At 44.1% G+C, this 21160-nt stretch overlaps 1 protein-coding gene and 1 pseudogene across 3 annotated transcripts in view; both read left to right on the top strand.

Moving 5' to 3' along the window:
* The window catches only part of TPST1 (tyrosylprotein sulfotransferase 1), a 146020-nt gene extending 129024 nt beyond the window's left edge, over positions 1–16996 (top strand). Inside the window, exons 4-6 of one of the 3 annotated variants that reach the window (XM_050783584.1) lie at positions 9280–9330; positions 13548–13594; positions 15475–16996. In XM_050783584.1, coding sequence (XP_050639541.1) covers positions 9280–9330; positions 13548–13565 — 69 coding nt within the window. In that variant the 3' untranslated portion in view covers positions 13566–13594; positions 15475–16996. Of the gene's footprint in view, positions 1–9279; positions 11874–13547; positions 13595–15474 lie in introns of those variants that run through there. The other 2 variants (XM_050783583.1, XM_050783582.1) reach the window with 2 other exon arrangements.
* On the top strand, positions 821–933 carry LOC126951800 (uncharacterized; annotated as a pseudogene).
* Positions 16997–21160: the final 4164 nt, after the last annotated feature.

Genomic DNA, 21160 nt, shown 5'->3' on the forward strand with positions numbered 1-21160 from the left:
GTACGCCGGACCTCAGCATCACACAAAATACCCTTGTAACCTGCACAAGTCCCTCTGAATCTAAAATAAAAATTGATTTAGAAAAAGGACACTAAAGGAAATTTAACCTATACAGCTACACAAAACAGTAAACACAACCCAACTCTTAGCCAGAGAAACATAAAGCCTCAAGCAAAAGGACTCTTTACTGCAGTTTCTTCTGTACAGTATATCATGTCTGCTTTCAACAGAAACTTACAAGACATGCTAAAAGACAAAAATCAAAAGTTGCATAAGGCATAACAAGAATCAGAACCATTGCCAAACTCATTTATGGCAGCAATTTTGGAATAATCAGACAGGAAATTTTAAGTAAGTATGATTAATACACTAAAGACTCTAATGGAGAAAGTAAACAACATGCAAGAAAGATGGATAACATAAGCAGACAATAGAAACTCTAAGAAAGAACCCAAAAGAAATACTAGAAATAAACAATACTATAACAGAAATGAAAAATGCCTTTGGACTTATTGATAGACTGGAAAGGACAATAGATAACCTGGGAAAGACTCAGTGAGCTTGAAGATATGTCAGTAGAAAGTTCCAAAACTTAAACTGCAAAGAGAAAAAAGAATGAAAATGACAGAACATGGCAGGGCCTGGTGGCTCACACTGTATCTCAGCACTTCAGGAGGCCCAAGTGGGAAGATCACTTGAGACCAAGATTGAAGACCTGCCTGGGCAACAGAGAGAGATCTGTTGACTCCACAAAAAAGAAAAAGGAAAAGAATAGGATATCCAAAAACTGTGGGACAGTTATGAAATTATATATATTTAAGTCCTTGCTTTGGCTGAACATACACTAAAATTGGAACAATACAGAGACACAACATGTACAACATGGCCCTGTGCAAGGATGATATGTAAGGTCATGAAGCATAGAAAAAACATTTCTAATTTTTTTTTTTTTTTTATAGATGGAGTCTCACTCTGTCACCCAAGCTGGAGTGCATGGCATGATCCTGGCTCACTGCAACCTCTGCTGCCCAGGTTCAAACGATTCTCCTGCCTCAGCCTCCCGAGTAGCTGCCACCACGCTTGGCTAATTTTTGTAATTTTAGTAGAGACGGGGTTTCACCATCTTGGGCAAGCTGGTCTTGAACTCCTGACCTCGTGTTCCACCCGCCTTGGCCTCCCAAAGTGCTGGGGTTACAGGTGTGAGGTACCTCACCCAGCCAACATTTCTTATTTATTTATTTATTTTTTAGACAGAGTCTCACTCTGTTGCCCAGGCTGGAGTGCAGTGGCATGATCTAGGCTCACTGCAAGCTCCGCCTCCTGGGCTTATGCCATTCTCCTGCCTCAGCCTCCCGAGTAGCTGGGACTACAGGCAAAGAAAACAGGAAAAGAGAGAAAAGAAAACAGGAAAAGAGAGAAAGGAATAGAAGAACCATCTGAAGTAATAATGTCTGAGTATTTTCAAAACTAAAGACAGACATCAAACCACAAATCCAGTTTAGAAAGTTAAGAAAACAAGCAAGATAAATACCAAATGCCAGGTGGGGTGGCTCACACCTGTAATCCCAGCACTTTGGGAGACCGAGGTGGGCAGATTACTTGAGGTCAGATTACACCGGCCAACATGGTGAAACCCTGTCTCTACTAAAAATACAAAAATTAGCCGGGCCTGGTGGCAGGTGCTTATAATCCCAGCTACTCGGGAGACTGAGGCAGGAGAATTGCTTGAACCTGGGAGGTGGAGGTTGCAGTGAGCTGGGCGCCACTGTACTCCAACCTGGGAGACAGAGTGAGACTCCATCTCCAAAAAAAAATAATAACATAATAAATAGATAAATAAATACATACAAGAAAGTCTGTACCTAGGCATATCATAATCAAATAGCAGAAAATCAGATAACATCCTGAAAAAACCTGGAGGACAAAAAACACCTTACTTATGGAGAGTGAAATATTTCTATATTTATTATGTTTTTAATTGTATTTTCATTTTTGTGGTTATCTGGTAAGTGTATGTATTTATGGGGTACATGAGATATTTTGATGCAGGTATACAATGTGTAATAATCACATCAGGATGAATGAGGTATCCATCACCTCAAGCATTTATCATTTTTTTGTATTACAAACCATCTTTATACTCTAGTTGTTTTTAAATATATAGTAAATTGTTGACTGGAGTCACCCTGTTGTGCTATCAAATAATAGATTTTATTCCTTCTATCTAATAATATTTTTGTACCCATTAGCTATCTCCTCCCCTACCCACCTACCCACTACCCTTCCCAGCCTCTGGTAACCATTGTTCTACTCTCTATTTCCATGAGTTCAACTGTCTTAATTTTTAGCTCCCACAAGTAAGTGAGAACACGCAAAGTTTGTCTTTCTATGCCTGGCTTCTTTTACTTAACATAATGACCCCCATTTCCACCCATGGTGTTGCAAATGACAGGATCATTCTTTTTTATGGCTGGATAGTGTGTGTGTGTGTATGTGTGTGTATGTGTGTGTATATATATATATATGCCATCTTTCCTTTATCCATTTATCTGTTGATGGACACTTAGATTGATCCCAAATCTTAGCTATTGTGAATAGTGCTGCAGCAAACGTGATAATGAAGATATCTCCTTGATTTACTGATTTTCCTTCTTTTGGGTATATTCCTGGCAGTGGGATTGCTAAATCATATGGTAGTTCCATTTTTAGTTTTTTGAGGAACCTCCATACTGTTCTCCATGATGGCTGTAGTAATTTATATTCCCACCAGCAGTGTAGCAGGGTTCCCCTTTCTCCACATCGTTATTGCCTGTCTTTTGGATAAAAGCCATTTTAACTGGTGTGAGATGATATCTCATTGTAGTTTTGATTTGCATCTCCCTGATGGTCATGACGTAATATTGAGTGCCTTTTCATATACCTGCTTACCATTTGTGTGTCTACTTTGGAGTAATGTCTATTCTGATCTTTTGCCCATCTTTAAATTGTATTACTAGATTTTTTATTGAGTTGTTTGAGCTCTTAATCTATTCTGGTTATTAATCTCTTGTCAAATGGATAGTTTGCAAATGTTTTCTTCCATGTGGGGAATTGTCGCTTCACTTTGTTGATTGTATCCTTTGCTGCATAGAAGTTTTTGCACTTAGTGTGATCCCATTTGTCCATTTTTGCTTTGGGTGCCTGTCTTTGTGGGGTATTACTCAAGAAATCTTTGCTCAGTGCAATGTCCTGGAGAGTTTTCCAAATGTTTTCTTTTAGTAGGTTCATAGTTTGAGGTTTTAGATTTAAGTATTTAATTCATTTTGATTTGATTTTTGTATATGGCAAGAGATAGGGATCTAGTTTCTTTCTTTCTTCTTTTTTTTTTTTTTGAGACGGTGTCTCACTGTCTCCCAGGCTGGAGTACAGTGGTGTGATCACAACTCATTGCAACCTCCACCTCCCAGGTTCAAGCAATTCTAATGCCTCAGCCTCCTGAGTAGCTGGGATTTCAGGTGTATGCCACCATGCCTGGCTAATTTTTGTATTTTGAGTAGAGACAGGGTTTCACCATGTTGCCCAGGGTAGTCTCAAACTTCTGGCCTCAAGTGATCCACACTGGCCTTGGCCTCCTAAAGTGCTGGGATTATAGGTGTGAGCAAGTATCTAGTTGTATTCTACTATATATGGATATCCAGTTTTCCCAGCACCATTTATTGAAGAGACTGTTCTTTCCCCAATGTATGTTCTTGGCACATTTGTTGGAAATGAGTTCTCTGTAGATGTCTGGATATGTTTCTGGGTTATCTCTTCTATTCCATTGGTATGTATGTCTATTTTTATGCCAGTACCATGCTGTTTTAGTTACTATAACTCTGTAGTATAATTCGAATTCAGGTAATGTTACTCCTCCAGTATTGTTCTTTTTGCTCAGGATAGCTTTGGTTATTCTGGATCTTTCATGGTTCCAGGTAAACTTTAGGATTGTTTTTTCTATTTCTGAGAAGAAGTATTTTATTTTATTTGTAGCTATGGTACATGGGATTACTTTCTTGATTTCTTTTTCAGATTGTTCACTGCTGGCACATAAAAATGCTACTGATTTTTGTATGTTGGTTTTGTCTCCTTCAACTTTACTGAATTTATTAGTTCTAATAGTTTTTTTGGTGGAGTCTTTTGGATTTTCCAAATATAAGGTTATATTATCTATAAACAAGGATAATTTGACTTCTTCCTTTCTAGTTTGGATGCCCTTTCTTTCTATTGTCTCATTGCTATCAGACTTACAGAGTGAAATATTTAAAGTATTGAAAGAAAAGCCCTACCAACCTATGGTAACTCCATGTTTCCAGTTGGTAGTTGCTTAGGCAAAACACCTTGGAGTCATTCTTGATTCTCCTTGTCCCTCACATCCCACATCCTGTCTTGTAGCATATCGAGATGTAATTAGAAAAAAAAAAATCTGTAATCCTCCCCTTCTACTTCTATCTCCTTGGTCCAAGCCATCATTATCTCTTCTCTGGATTATTGCTATAGACTCCATACCGCAGTCTAAACAGAGCAACTACAATGATTGAAATCCAATCTAGTATTACTACAGAAGCTTCCCATTTCACCACCTGTCTATGAATTACTTAATTTCTCTGTGCCTCAGTTGCTTCATCTGTAAAAAGAGAATAATACCTCCTCAGGAGATTGTGTGATTTGATGAGGAGGCACTTGCTTAATACCAGCCTGATGCATAGAAAATAGTAAAGTTTAGCAGGTTTTTAAATTATTTGTATTTTCAATTTGCCCTTCAAATCAGAAGCTTAGTTTTGTCTTTTTCTTCAGTGCTTGAGGTGGGAGAGTTTGTAGAAACATTTGGATTCTGAATACCTATCTCGTTGCTGTCAAGCAGAATCCTCTCTCTTTTAGTGCCTGAAAATATTCAGATGTCCAGAAACATTGTTAACCAAAGGAAATTCCATTTCTAGCTCTGCTGTTTGTGTAGGCAATGTAGTGGGTCAGTTTCCTGCACTGCACAGAAATTGCTTTGTCAGTGGAAAATGTTATTTTTCTCGGTTTTACAGTTCCTAACTTTTGAGGCATTTGTTCCCTAGAGGATACTAAAAGAAGGAAATCTCCAGACAGCTGCCCACTGATTTTTTGCTTGAGCTTTATCTGATATTTTACCCTGACCCCTTTTGGTTTTTTTATTACATTTGTAACATCACATACCTAGGATTTTTTTTTCTTCTTCATATAAGCCTTACCTATCTGGAACTGTCCGTACTCGGAAGGGACTTAGAGTGTTGAATGTTCCCACTCATATTTCCTTGTTAGGCCTTATGCTTTTTATAACAAGCCAAAAAGAGTAAGAAAGATTTCACCATAGATTTGCTAATGGCAATGTAGGATGCAATGAGTGTGGTTTAATGGAAGAGCCCTGGGGTGGGGCCTGTGAGCCTTGCTCTGCCACTGACACCTGTATGACTGCCTGGGCTTGAGTTAAACCTTCTGCATAAATTCTAGCAAAAGAGGCTAGCTCAAAGAGGAGATTCAGTGTCTGAATGTCTGAGAGAGTGTGAAAATAAGAAAAGTTGGCCAGGCACAGTGGCTCATGCCTGTAATTGCAGCACTTTGGGAGGCTGAGGTGGGCGGATCACCTGAGGTCAGGAGTTCAAGACCAGCCTGACCAATGTGGAGAAACCCCATGTCTACTAAAACTACAAAAAATTAGCCAGGTGTGGTAATGCATGCCTGTAATTCCAGCTGCTTGGGAGGCTGAGGCAGGAAAAGCACTTAAATGTGGGAGGCAGAGGTTGCGGAGAGCCAAGATCATGCCATTATACTCCAGCCTGGGTGACAGAGCGAAACTCCGTCTCAAAAAAAAAAAAAAGTCAAGTCACTTGAGACCCCAACCCACTAACAAGAGAAGAGGAACTGGGGCAGGCCCGAACTGAACTGGTTCTGTAAAGCAGCCAGGGCACAGACCAGAGCGGACTATGGGCCTGAGCAGTGTATGCCCTTGGGGCCTGGAAAGTAGGGGCTGGGACTTCATTTCTTGAATAGAGGGAGAAGGAAGGACACGTGAGAATCTGGTAAAAAACTCAAAACAAACAAAACATTCTAGTAGCTTCAGCCCCTCCACTGGCATGGTGTCTTCTGACCCCACAGACAATAGGCAGGCAAAGTGGATGGAAGCGAGTGCTAACATGATACACAGCTCCCAGGGCTTCCCACCTCAGCAAGCTGGACCCATCCGAGTTGTGGTGTCAGGGTAGAACAAATGATTCTGTTTTTTGAGACAGTGTCGCTCTGGTTGCCCAGGCTGGAGTGCAATGCAGTGATCTCGGCTCACCGCAACCTCCGCCTCCCAGGTTCGAGTGATTCTCCTGCCTCAGCTGCCTGAGTAGCTGGGATTACAGGCGCCCGCCAACACGCTCAGCTAATTTTTTGTATTTTAAGTAGAGACGGGATTTCACCATGTTGGCCAGGCTGGTCTCGAACTCCTGACCTCAGGTGATCCGCCCGCCTTGGCCTCCCAAAGTGCTAGGATTACAGGCCTGAGCTACTGCGCCTGGCCGAACAAATGATTCTTATATGCAGATTTTTTTTTTTTTTAATGATTATTATACTTTAAGTTCTGGGGTACATGTACACAACGTGCAGATTTGTTACATATGTATACATGTGCCATGTTGGTGTGCTGCACCCGTTAACTCGTCATTTACATTAGGTATATCTCCTAATGCTATCCCTCCCCGCTACCCCCACCCCACGACAGGCCCCGGTGTGTGATGTTCCCCACGCTGTGTCCAAGTGTTCTCATTGTTCAATTCCCACCTATGAGTGAGAACATGCAGTGTTTGGGAACAGCTAGGCCAGCCCCCATTGACTAGGGGAGATGATGGGAGCTTTGAGACACTCCTAGTAGCTGCAGTTTTGTTATCCTGCACCCTGTTCACCTTCCAGGGCCACGCACCTCCATGGAAATACCTTATCTGTAAGCCTTGTGTCTCTACTTCAGTTTAGGCCTCCTAGACTGTAGCAGAGAAAAACAAAAAATAGACCAGGTTTTAGGCACTGCAGGAAAAAAAAGTGTGTTCATTCTCTGAGCCTCCGAAGTAATGCGGCTATTATATTTAGATGGATCAGTAAAAGGAGAAACTTCTTTAGGTTTTTAGGCTTAGGATTCAGCACTGAGATTTCTCTGTGCTCTGAAGGACCATCCAGTAACTGTCCTTCCAATAACTTTCCTTCGTTTCTTGTTACAATCGCGATTCCAGTGGTTATCAAACTTCTTCCTAGTGGATTGCTTTTCCACTCTTGATTGACATTACTTGTTCCCAGGTATTTTTTTGCTGTTGCAAACGGTGTTGAAATAAACATCTTTGTACTTAAATGATATTTTTTTTTTTGAGACGGAGTCTCACTCTGTCGCCCAGGCTGGAGGTGCAGTGGCGCGATCTCGGCCCACTGCAAGCTCCGCCTCCTGGGTTCACGCGATTCTCCTGCCTCAGCCTCCTGAGTAGCTGGGACTACAGGCGCCCACCACCACGCCTGGCTATTTTTTTGTTTTTTTTTTTAGTAGAGACGGGGTTTCACCGTGTTAGCCAGGATGGTCTCGATCTCCTGACCTCGTGATCCACCCGCCTTGGCCTCCCAAAGTGCTGGGAATGCAGGCGTGAGCCACTGTGCCCAGCCAATATATGTGTATTTTAACAGTAAATTTTTAACATTAAACCACTGACTTAATTCATTTATTGAATTTTGTTGTTGTAGTATATCACACATAGAGTACACCAGTCATTTATCAATAACTGATATGTTCACAAAATGAACACATGCTCATAATCACTACTCATATCAACACAGAAAATTACCAGCACCCTGGAAGCCTCCCTCAGCTTCTCTCTCTCAAAATCACTACCACCTCCTTCCTGTCCAGGGCAAACAGTATCCTGATTTCTAAGATCATTGATTCGTTTTACCTACTTAGCTTTAAATTTTTTAAATGAAGACATAGTATATTATTCTTTGGAATCTGGCTCCCCACCTCCTTATTGTATGTTAAGATTCATCTGTGTTCTTGGTAATGTAGCAGAGTTCATTTTTCTGTTGCTGTATAGTATATCATTATATGCATAGAGCACTTTTTTTATTTATGCATTCTCATTGCACTGTTCTATAGTGCCACCTTGCCATAAACCAGGCATCCATATCTCAGGGGCTGTTTCTGGACCTGTCATTCTGTTCCATTGATATATTTGTCTATCCCTGTGCCAAAAACTGTCGTTCTTATGGCTATATCATTAACTTAGCTAATGCTTAGAGCTATGTAATGTAGATAATTATAGCTGTATAATAATAATGTATCGATATCTGGTAGAATAAGTTCTTCTACTTTGTTATTCTTTTAAAACTACCTTGACTATTCTTGGCCCTGTGTATTTTCATTTAAGTTTTACAAACAAGTTGAAATTACTCCTTCCCCTCCAAAAAAAAAAAAAAGCATGCTAGAATTTTGTTTGGGGATTCTTTGAGGAGAATGGCCATCTGTACTATGTTAAATCTTCCTGTCCCTGAAAGTGGTATGTCTGTTTATGTGGGTCTTTAATTTCTCTCAATAGTGTTTTATAGTTTTCTGTGTTAAGGTCTTATATATCTTTCACTGATTTACTCTTACATATTCAGTGGGCTTTTAAATGTAATAAATGGTATTTTAAAAATGATTCCTAATTATTGCATGTATTGGAGACATTTTTATATATTAAAGCATACGTTTTTAATTATAAGATTTTATGAGATTTAAGGTATATATCATTTTAAGAATCACTTAATATTCAAATTCAAATCACCATGGGAATACTGGGTAAATTGAGGAAAGTAAAGTTGGATTAAATCCAGGGTTGTATCCTTGGAGAATTCAAAAGGAACCAGGAGCTTGTTCCTCAACTGTGTGAGTTCTGTGTTGGTTGCTCCAGAGAGATTGCCTTAGGGCTTGCTTCCTCTCTCAGCTAAAGTGATTGGGATTTGGCAGTCAGGGTGCTTTTGTTTTTCAGGTACCCTGAGCCCTCTCCTAGCCAGCCCGCATCTGTGAACACTCGGTAAACACAGGGCAGGAGGGAATCGCAGTGAATGGGGATTTCCGTCAGTCCTGCCCACTGGCTGCTCTTGGACCGACAGGCTTCTCTCTCATTCTAAACTCCCCAGCAGTGGAGCAGTAAACCCGGCCATGGTCAGGCATGGCACATGTCCTGAAATGATGGGGACTGGACCTGTTGCCTTAAACTCACGCCTGCTTTGTTTTTCCAGGTCTATAAGGGAGAATTCCAACTACCTGACTTTCTTAAAGAAAAACCACAGGTACGGTGTCTGCCTTTTCCTCCTGATGTATACTAGATTGGCTCTTGCATTGAAGTAATATTTTTAAAGAGATAATGAAATTAAAAAGACAGAAACAAGAAACCAAAAAGAAAAGAAGAGATAATGGTATGTGCTGGTGGAAGAAAGATCAGCCTCTGGGACTTGTTGATTTTAACAATAATTTAACACAGTCTTAATTTCAGAGAGCTCAATGTCTCCCAAAACCAGGGAAATACTTTATTGATAACGAAATGCTGATTGTTTGAGGTCCTGCACAAGCCACCCAGTGGGTAAAGCTACTCCAGCCTTCCAGTGCCTAATTTGAAATAAAAATTTGCAGCGACCCTCTCTGTTCCTACTGTGTATACTGTACATCCATGCCCCTTTGGTTTTTCTCATTTGGAGCCCAGAAGACTTATAAATATATTATGCACACAGTTACTGGCCCTTGGGAAGGACACCAAGAGTTTGAAGGATTAAAGCCAGCACGGTGGCTTATGCCTGTAATCCCAGCAGTTTGGGAGGCCGAGGTTGGTGGATCACTTGAAGTCAGGAGTTCAAGACCAGCATGGCCAACATGGTGAAACCTCAACTCTACTAAACATGCAAAGATTAGCCAAGTATTGTGGAAGGTGCCTGTAATCCCAGCTACTTGGGAGGCTGAGACAGGAGAATCACATGAACCGAGAGGTGGAGGTTGCTGAGCCAAGATTGCACTGCTGCACTACAGCCTGTGTGACAGAACAAGACTGCCTAGCTAAAAAGAAAAAATTAGCTAGGCATGGGGGCACAGGCCTATGGTCCCAGCTACTTGGGAGGCTGAGGTAGGAGGATCGCTTGATCCCGGGAGGTGGAGGTTGCCATGAGTCTAGATTGGACTTGCATTCCAATCCTGTTTCCTGGGTTGGAAAGAAACAGGGAGTCTTGCAGCTGACATGCCTAGAGGAGCCCGCGTCCTGCCTCTGGGCATCACCTGTCATCCCCATATAGAAGTCAGAAAAAATGGGCACCCATGGCCTGAGTGCGGCCAACTTCCCTTGCCAGCATGGCATTGATGCATGTTGCCTCCAGGCTGCTGCTGTCAGTGATTAGCTTGTCAGTAGGAAAAGGAGACTCAGTTCTGAACTCAGTTTCTAAAAGCGTTCCAGATAGAGATTGGTGAAACACCGCCGCCTCATAGACTTGTGTGAAGTCTAGTTGCCTGAAGCAAGCCTGGAGTAAATGGGCTGCCCTCTCTGAGGGAAGCCATGTCTCACACCAGAGTTGAAGCCTCTTCCTTCCTGACCCTTGTCTAAAAACATTCAGCCGCCAGTAATTGATACATATGACTTGAGTGCTTCAAAGTACTTGCAGGGCATATTCTTACTCACATATATTTACTATTCATCCATTCATTCACTTGTTCACCAGTTGTTTACCCAGCGTGTACTATGGCGAGGCATTGGAGTAAGTCCTCAGGAGTCACAGGAGGAGCTCCTGATTTATCCAGAAGACTCCGACCGCCTCGTGCAGACAAGGGGCGCAGAGCTCTGGGCCCAGGCTGGGCGTGAGGTCCCAGAAACCTGGGCAGATTCATGAACAGACTCACTCACAGGCTGTGGAAGTTGGAGCCAGAGAATATTCCAAGAGGCTGTCTTGAAGGAATATAAAATCCAAAAGTGCCTGGGCGTGGTGGTTTACACCTGTAATCCCAGCGCTTTGGAAGGCCCAGGTGGGCGGATTGCCTGAGGTCAGGAGTTCGAGATCAGTCTGGCCAACATGGTGACACCCCGTCTCTACTAAAAATACAAAATAATTAGCAAGACTTGGTGGTGTGGGCCTGTACTCAGGAGGCTGAGGCAGGGGAATTGCTTGAACCAGGGAGGTGGAGGTTGCAGTGAGCCAATACTGCACCTCTGCACTCCAGCCTGGGTGACAGAGCAAAAGTCCATCAAAAAAAAAAAAAAAAATTCCAAAACCTGGTTTGCATAACAAGTCTGAAGAAGTCAAGAAAAGGAATTTGAGGCTAAAACTAAAGGGACACCCCTGCTTCACAACATACCTAAAAATATTTCCAAGTGGATCACACACCTAAATGTGAAAGGCAAAATGATGAAGTTGTTACAGGCCTGTAATCCCAGCACTTTGGGAGGCTGAGGCAGGCAGATTGCTTGAGTCCAGGAGTTCAAAACCAGCCTGGGAAACAGAGCCAAACCTCACCTCTACTAAAAATACAAAAAATTAGCCAGGTGTGGTGCATGCCTATAGTCGCAGCTATTTGGGAGGCTGAGGTGGGAGGATCACTTGAGCCCCAGAGGTCGAGGCTGCAATGAGCCAAGATCACACCACTGCACTCCAGCCTGGGCAATCAACCCTGTCGCACAAAAACGAAGAAGATGATAGAGGAGACCATCTTTATGACCATAAGAGGAAAGAATTTCTTAAGCCCTAAAAAGTACTAATTATTAATTTAAAGGTGGATAATATGAACTACATTATAATTGAGGATGTTTATGTAATAAAAATCATCATAAGAAGAGTAAAAAAGTGAGCCTAAGTAGGAGAACATATTTGAAACAAAGGACTCATCTGAGGCCGAGCTCAGTGGCTCATGAGCCTGTAATCCCAGCACTTTGGGAGGCCAAGGTGGGTGGATCACGAGGGCAGGAGTTTGAGAACAGACTGGCCAACATAGTGAAACCCCATCTCTACTAAAAATACAAAAAAAATTAGCTGGGCGTGGTGGCAGGCGACTGTAATCCCAGCTACTTGGGAGGCTGAGGCAGGAGAATCGCTGAACTCAGGAGGCAGAGGCTGAAGTGAGCCAAGATCGTGCCACTGCACTCCAACCTGGGTAACAGTGTGAGACTCTGTCTCAAAAAAAAAAAAAAGGACTCATCTGTGGAATATAGATCTTTCCTACAAATCATAAGGGAATTTTTTTTAATTGGGCAAAAAGCCTGGACAACATAGCAAGACCCTATCTCTATCAAAAAATTAGCTGGGCGGGGCCAGGTGCAATGGCTCACATCTGTAATCCTAGCACTTTGGGAGGCTGAGGCGGGTGGATCACTTGAGATCAGCAGTTCAAGACCAGCCTGGTAAACATGGCAAAACCCCATCTCTAAGAACAAATACCAGAAAATTAGGCGGGCATGGTGGCACACACCTGTAATCCCAGCTGCTCCCGAGGCTGAGGCAGGAGAATTGCTTGAACCCAGGAGGCAGAGGTTGCAGTGAAGTGAGATTGTACCACTGCACTCCAGCCTGGGTGACACAGCAAGACTCAATCTCAAAAAAAAAAAAGAAAAAAAAGAAGCTGAGCATGGTGGCATACTTGGGAAGCTGAGGCAGGATGATCCGTTGAGCCCAGGCAGTGAGCTGTGATTGTGCCACTGCACTCCAGCCTGGGTAACAGAGGGAAACCTTGTCTACTAAAAAAAGAAACAAAAAATCATGCAGAAGCATGCATGCACACAGACACACACACACACACACACACACACACACACACACACACACAGAAAGGGCCCATAAGGTCTTAAATGAGCTGAAACCCAAAGAACCTTCAGATTCAATAATTAGCTAGAATGGTTCATAAAACTTGGGAAAGTACAGTACTTAACAATTACAGGTTTATAAAGGATGCAGATCAGGACCAGCCATAAGATAGAAGTGGGCCCGGGAGGGTCCTGAATGCAGAGCTTCTGCGCCTCCTCTCTGTGGAATCAGGGCATGTCACCCTCCCGGCACACCCATGTGTTCGCCAACCTGGAAGTGCCACTGAACTTCCACACCCAGCGTTTTTATTGGGGTTTATTTATGCAGGCAAGATTGATCAACTCATTGGTCATGTGTTAGAACTCAATCTCCAGACAACCTCCCTTCCCCAGAGTTGAGGCGGGCTGCAAGGCCCAGCCCCCTGATCCCGTGGTTGGTCTTTGTGGTGAGCAACCCCATGCTGAGTCATCTCATACCATAAACCCAGATGTCATCCAAGGGCCTCAGAAATAACAAAGACACTCTTGTTACTTAGGGAATTCCGAGGATTCAGCGTTTCCCTCCCAGGAACCAGGCGGAAAGGCCAGTCAGATTCTTGAGCATACTGCAGTAGTGCACTGAGTTCATCTGAAAGTGAACAGAGCCTGCGGGCCACCCCTGGTGTTTCAGTGGGGGCAGTCACTTCTCGTGCTGACCAACTTCAAGGGCATTAAAACATCTTTTCTTTCCTTCAACAGACTGAGCAAGTGGAGTAGCAGGACCAGGAGCCTCTTCCATACATGAGGTGAGGGTTGGGGAACATTGCTGGGTTTTCCTGTTTCCCACTCGGGCTCTTGCAGGGTCTGGGTGGCTGAGGTGGAGAGCACAGCTCTGGAGTCCGTCTGCCCGGGTTGGAATCCTGGCTCTTCACTTTCTGTGTGGCAGCGAGCGTGTTAACTTCACCTCTCTCTGTCTTCATTTATTCATCTGTGAAATGAGGATGATATTAACAAGAGCATGGTGGTGAGAATTAATCATCATTCAAGACCCTGGCTCATAATAAGCAAACAATAGTATTGTTATTTTTATTATGAACCATGAAATATTGCAGCTGAAAGGGACCTGGAGGCCATCAATCCAACTCCTTGTTTTCTGATAAGGAAGCTGGTCCCAGAGGGAGCAGGTGGTTTGTCAAGACCATAGTCCAGAGGCAGGGAAACCCAGAACGCAGGAGGGACTGCTTACTTCTGGTTCCCTGTTCAGCCAGGGCCCCAGCTGCCCACCCCGCCTCCAAGGGCTTTCTCTGTGTGCTGGACTTGCAGATGTTTTTCCACTACTGCAATTTTTGTTTGTTTCTTGGTTGGTTTTTCAAGTTTGCCCTTGCTTGTTTTAATGTATTATGGATGGCTTATGTAAGTAACCTACATTGTCTCATTGGACTAAGCACTACATTGTGGACAAGGCCAGCTGCTGCCTTTTAAGCCCTCTTTCTATCTGAGTATGTGGCCCTCATCAGGCACATGTCCAGGGATACCAGCTCATGAGTGGCAAAGCTGGTTTCTCAGCCCAGATCTCCAGGTGCAGCTGCTCAGAGCTCCTACCCTTCTCCCAGACTTACAGTCTCTGCTTAAGCAACCCAAACTTGCTTAAGATCAGTTTTGCTCCAAATGATATGGCAAAGCCTTTGATCAGTTGGAACTTGAACAGCCTTTTAAAAAAATCTGATATTGGCTGGGCACAGTGGCTCACACCTGTAATCTCAGCACTTTGGGGGCCAAGGTAGGTGGATCACAAGGTCAGGATTTCGAGACCAGCCTGGTCAACATAATGAAACCTCGTCTCTACTAAAAATACAAAAATTAGCCAGGTGTGGTGGCAGGGGCCTGTAATCCCAGCTACTTGGGAGGCTGAGGCAGGAGAATCACTTGAACCCAGGAGGCGGAGGTTGCAGTGAGCTGAAATCATACCATTGCACTCCAGCCTGGGTGAAAAGAGCAAGACTTTGTCTCAAAAAAAAAAAAAAAAATAGCTGGGTGTGGTGGCGGGCGCATATAGTCCCAGCTACTCGGGAGGCTGAGGCAGGAGAATCGCTTGAACCCGACAGGGTGCAGTGAGCCGAGCTCACACCACTGCCCTCTAATCTGGGTGACAGAGTGAGACTTCATCTCAAAAATAAATAAATAAATAAAAATAATAAAATCTGATATTGATAGTGATTTTTTCTCATAGTTTACTTGCTGACTTTTGTTTTTATTTTTACTTTATATAATAATGATGTATTGTGCATACTCCATACCAGGCATAAAATACCAAGCATTTTATTTGTATATGTATAAGATGATAATATATATAACTGATATGCTAAATTATATATACATCTATATATAAAATTGTATTCAGTTCTCAAACCACTCTGGCAAGCTGGTAGTATTCCTGTTTTACTAGTGAGAAAACAGGTTGAATGTGACTTGCGGTGCGTTGATGGATTATGGACATAAGAAGCACACGGACACTGCTCCATCATCTCAAAATCCCAGGTGGCAGCAAGCTGCTGATATCGACAGGCTCTAGGATTCAGGTTTCCTTTTTGCTGAGGAGCAAACGCTGAATTATTCTGTGGGTCTGCATATTTAACAGCAGTTATCAGGCCTTGGCTAACTTTGTTTTTACAAAATGCTTTCAAAGTTCATAGGTAATCTCCCTACCCATCCCACCAAACACTCACAAGGCCTCATTTCCTGACCAGCGTGTTGGAGGATCGACCGCATCGGCAGCTGCCTCCACAGCAGTTCACCCTTGCCTTTGTGTGGAGGCCGGGAGGGGCCCACCCGTGGTGAGGAGGACTCAGGAGAACCGGGGACACAGCAGAGCCCTTAGGACGGATACTATCTTATCTTGTGGGTCCCCTTGGCATTTCAGTAACAGTCACTGTGTTCTCCAGAGCTTCCTTTAAACAACCTTAGGACCCATTTCTTCCCGTGACAAAGAATCAGGTGCTGACCCCTGGACACTTAAAGAACCTTAGGACCTATTTCTTCACACAAGGAGGAATCAGGGTCTTGTCCCCTGGACACTTTAAGAACCTCAGGACTTAGCCGGGCATGGTGGCGGGCGCCTGTAGTCCCAGCTACTCGGGAGGCTGAGGCAGGAGAATGGTGTGAACCCGAGAGGTGGAGCTTGCAGTGAGCCGAGATCGCACCACTGCACTCCAGCCTGGGTGACAGAGCGAGACTCCGTCTCAAAAAAAAAAAAAAAAAAAAAAAAACCTTAGGACCCATTTCTTCACATGAGGAGGAATCAGGGTGCTGACCCCTGGACACCTTATGCCCCTGACAGTACCCCCACAGTAGCATCAATAGCAGACGACAGTCGCAGTTATTTGGAAATGGGCAGGAGCAGCCCTGGCTTTGGCCACCATCTGCTTGCTTTGCTCCCAGCAGCTACTCGCATGCATCTGAAAGCACCAGAGTGAGGGCGCGTGTGCCTCCCAGGCAGCCCTCCTGAGGCAGCTGTTCTCAACGTCCATCCTCCTGGCCCCTGACCTGCAGCAACCTCCCCAGCTGCCTGGCTTGTCCAGGCCTGTAGCTGGGAAGGAAGAGATGAAGACACAGGAACACACCAGGATGCCACACCCGTAACCACGTTCTGTTTGTTCGCCCTAGGAAAGACTGCTGCCTTTTCAACGGAAGGGAAATTCCTAGGACTGGCTGTCCCCTGCTGAGCTCGGTGGAGCGTCTGCACCTTGGCTATGTCTCCTCTGCTTTTGCCAGTTTCCTCCCACTGAGAGGATGGAGGTGTCCGCACAGCTTTGGGTCTCATGAGGGATCTGCCTCCTGAGCAAAGAGCTCTTGATCCTGATTCCATGCACAGCCCTGCGATAAGGAGCCCAGAAGAAACGTGTTTCCTGTTAAAACTGCTCTTGTCCTCTTTTCTTACCAGATTATGAAGTTTGTGTTCAAGGAGAGGGTTTAAAAATGGGATCCTGTAAGCAGACTTGGGCAGTCTCCTTTTGAAATAGGTTGTCTGTACATGTTCTAATGTTTTGTAGAACACGTGTGCCTGTTTAAGTGTATTGATGTGAATAATATTAAATAATTATTTAATTCATTGTATTGTTTCTGAGAAGTTGGGAAATTATCATTATACATTTACAACTTAATGACTTTTGTATTTTATTTTTCAAAATAAAAGCTTTCAATGTGAAGCATTCTGGTAGTTACATGTTTTCATTAATGTGATTTCAAAGAAGCACAGACCTTATCAGACGCTGGTGTGATAAACCAAAGTTTCCTCGGTTGGCTGTATTGTGGATACTCCCCTGGACCCATCACTTTTTTTTTCGGGGGTGGTGGTAGGTAGAGACAGGGTCTCGCTACATTCCCCAGCCTGGACTCAAATGATCCTTCTGCCTCAGCCTCCCAAAGTACTAAAATTACAGATGTGAGCCATAGTGCCTGGCCTGCATCATCATTTTGTAATGAAGTTTTCTGTAATTTATTTCAGAGAGAACCTACTGCCATCCACTTTGGGAATCCTGTTCTATTTCATACTTGCAGATTATATTTAAGGACATGGAAGTTATTATTTCCACTTGCTTCCTAGAAGCCTTTGTTATGGAACACAGAATGTCCAGATAGTAGTAGTAACTGCCATGTTGAGTGTGTTCACATATGTGCCATATAACACGTATATTATATGTGCCATATATATAAGCGTATATAACATCTTATCCCATCTCCGCCCCAAAACTTGCACCTATCCATTTAGGTCATATCCATCTCAGTAATTGCAGTATTTTCTGTCACTTGAGCCAGAAACCAAAGAGGCACACTTGATTTCACCCTTTTCCTCCCTCTTTCCATTCACATCCAAGATCTTTGATCCTACCTTCAATGTATTTCTTGGATCACACAACAGAATAAGAGTTTTTAGAATACACATCTGGACGGGACCCTCCCCACCTGAGGCATTTCAGTGGCTTCCATGTCACTTAAAAGAGCCCAGACTCCTGCCAGGGCCAGCAGGGTCCTCCTCTCCATCTCATCGCAGGCCTCTCTCCCAACCTCACCGCTTGTGCTCTAGAAGTATCTTTAATAGAAGTATCTTTATTTTCAGAACATAGCAAGTTCTTCTTGTCTCTACATATCTCCTCTCTCTGGAATGTTCTTCCCGTTGGCTATTTATTTATTTAAGATGAAGTCTTGCTCTGTCGCCCAGCTGGCCTGCAGTAGCACAATTTCAGCTCACTGCAACCTCCACCTCCTGGGTTCAAGCAATTTTCCTGCCTCAGCCTCCCGAGTAGCTGAAATTACAGGCACGTGCCACCATGTCCGGCTAATTTTTGTATTTTTAATAGAGACGGGGTTTCACCATGTTGGCCAGGCTGGTCTTAAACTCGCAATCTCAAATGATCCTCCCGCCTCAGCCTCCCAAAGTGCTGGGATTACAGGCGTGAGCCACTGCGCCCAACCCCCTTTGCTCTGTCTGATAGGCCCCTTCTCAATTCTGTGGTCTCAGTAAGCCTCACTTCCTCAGAGAGATCTTCCCTGGCCTCTTAAACTAAAAGTATATTAAGTCCTATTTCTTCATGAAATCTAACTCAACTGCTGCAACTTCCAAGTAGCAATTAGCTTCAGCATAACCTTTTTTCCTTTGTTTCCTGTGTTAGTATTATGTCACCAGTTTTGTGGGGACAAGGTCACATACCTCTCTAGAACATATCAGAATGACAGAACATCTTCAGCTATAACCCACCTAGATACCAATACTTGCCCCCAAGGGAATGTATGACTTTTATTCCCCATTATGAGAAACAAACTCACCCCTCCAAACCCAAAGAACGGACTCAGAGACCCAGAGAACAGCGGAAGTGAGACATTTAATGACGCTCTTGCAATATCGGGTGTCTGGCAGCAGGCACACCCAGCACAGTTTCAACAAGCAATTTATCCACTAGTGCACAGGTCCCTCCCCCAGTTCCTCATAGGCTGAGTACTGTGGGGTCACAATCTTCCCAGATGTCACCTATTGGTTGTTGGGTAGGGGCTTTAGGTGTTTTCTTTAGGGTTGTCCTGCTGCATTTTGTTGCAGCCCACACTGCATTGCAATCCTAGTTAGCTCAGGGGCTCTTCAAGTATTTGACTTCTGACTTAAGTAGCTGGGCAGGCTGATAAGAACAGACAACACGAGCTATTTTGCAGTTAGTAAACTTTCATCTTAGACTAAACTTCTTTGGTTCAGGTGAGGGTAACTAAGGGGGGTGGGTGACAAGCAGGCATTGGCTGTCCAAGCAGGAGCCTGCTGTATCCTGTTTCTTCTGTAGTCTACTGACCTAAGTTGATTTAAGGCACTTTGTCTTAGAAATGGACCATTGTATACATTTCCTTCATCCAGCTAAGATTTAAATTTTTTGGTAGAGATGGGGTCTCACTCTGTTGCCCAGGCTGCTGTTGAACTCTTGGCCTCAAGTGATCCTCCTGCCTCAACCTCCCGAAGTGCTTGGATTACAGGCGTGTGCCACCTGTTTGGCCAAATTTGTTTAAACAAAAGAGTTTAGAGGACTCCCAACTAGGAACTATTGGAGTACTCTGGGCAGATATGATTCTAGCTGGGTTGAAACAATGATCAAGATAAAAAGGAGGAAGACAGGGGAAAGGCTGGGAGGGGCACAACCAACAGGCCTTGCAAGTAAGCAGATCTGGTGGCAAAGGTCAGGGAAAACCAAAGAAGACTCCCAGGTCTCCAGGTGACGAGGCCAGACATGGTACATGGTAGTGCCGGCAGACGGAGGGGGAGTGCATACCCCCACACAGTCGGCCCACACACTCTGGCTGCAAAGGGCCAGGGACCGTGTGGTCTCCAGCTTGCTGCCTGAATTTGGACAACCCAACTCATCCTCACTGCCTGTCTTCACAGTTTCAAAATGAAGCTAAAACAAACCCGTCTCTAGTTTGTTTTGTTTTTTTTTTCTGAGATGAAGTCTTGCTCTGTCGCCCAGGTTGGAGTGCAGTGGTGCGATCTTGGCTCTCTGCAACCCCGGACTCCCAGGTTCTAGCGATTCTCCTGCCTCAGCCTCCCAAGTAGCTGGGATTACAGGTGCCTGCCACCATGCTCAGTTAATTTTTTTCTATTTTTTTCAGTAAAGATGAGGTTTCGCCATGTTGGCCAGGCTGGTCTCGAACTCCTGACCACAGGTGATCCACCCACCTCAGCCTCCCAAAGTGTTAGATTACAGGTGTGAGCTACTGCACCCAGCCTCCAGCTTGTTTTAAGAATCTAGTAACATCACTATGTTTAACAATTGGCTTAGATATTCAGAAGCTGCTGGCTGGGCACAGTGGCTCACACTTGTAATCCCAGCACTCTGGGGCCGAGGTGGGCGGATCACCTGAGGTCAGGAGTTTGAGACCAGCCTGCTCAACATGGAGAAACCCTGTCTCTACTAAAAATACAAAATTAGCCAGGCATGGTGGCACATGCTTGTAATCCCAGCTACTCGGGAGGCTGAGGCAGGAGGTTGCAGTGAGCCAAGATCGCGCCATTGCACCCCAGCCTGGGCAACAAGACCAAAACTCCGTCTCAAAAAAAAAAAAAAGATATTCAGAAGCTGCTGACGTGAACGTTTAATGAATTTGTTTTTTGTTGTTGTTTGGTTTTTGTTTTTTGAAATGGAGTCTCGCTCTGTTGCCAAGGCTGGAGTACAGTGGTAAGATCTAAGCTCACTGCAACCTCCACCTCCCGGGTTCAAGCAATTCTCTGCCTTAGCCGCTTGAGTAGCTGGGATTATAGGCACCTGCCACCATGCCCAGCTAATTTTTGTATTTTTAGTAGAGACGGGGTTTCACCATCAAGGCCAGGGTGGTGTTGAACTCTTGACCTCGTGATCTGCCTGCCTCATCCTCTCAAAGTGCTGGAATTACAGGCATGAGCCAACGTGCCCAGCCTGTTGAATGAATTTCATGAGTAAACAAATCAGATCATGAGGAAACAAAGTAGATCAAAGTAAGTGGATTCCATGAAGCCGAGAATGATGTCTTCTGGATATGCCACCTGGTAACCCCTCCTTCAGCGCACTGTGCCCCCTGACAAACACCATGGGGAGCAGGGACAGAGGAGGTGGGTGGGGAGCACAGGGACACAGGCACGGTGACATCTGCCCCTGCCTCGCCCCTGTCCCGTCCACCCCTTTCTATAATACAATCATTTAACAATGGTTTCCCATGTGTGAAATACTTGCTTCATTCCTTCTCAATCACAGAATAGACACCACAGAATAGACACTTGATATTCAAATTTACTGAGGAAGAAACTGTTTCACATGCCAAGTGGGAACTTAAAAAAAAAAAAAAAAAACCTTAATTAGCTGTATTAT

The sequence above is a fragment of the Macaca thibetana genome, chromosome 3, assembly GCF_024542745.1.
Source record: "Macaca thibetana thibetana isolate TM-01 chromosome 3, ASM2454274v1, whole genome shotgun sequence".
In the NCBI taxonomy this organism is placed as follows: Eukaryota; Metazoa; Chordata; class Mammalia; order Primates; family Cercopithecidae; genus Macaca; species Macaca thibetana.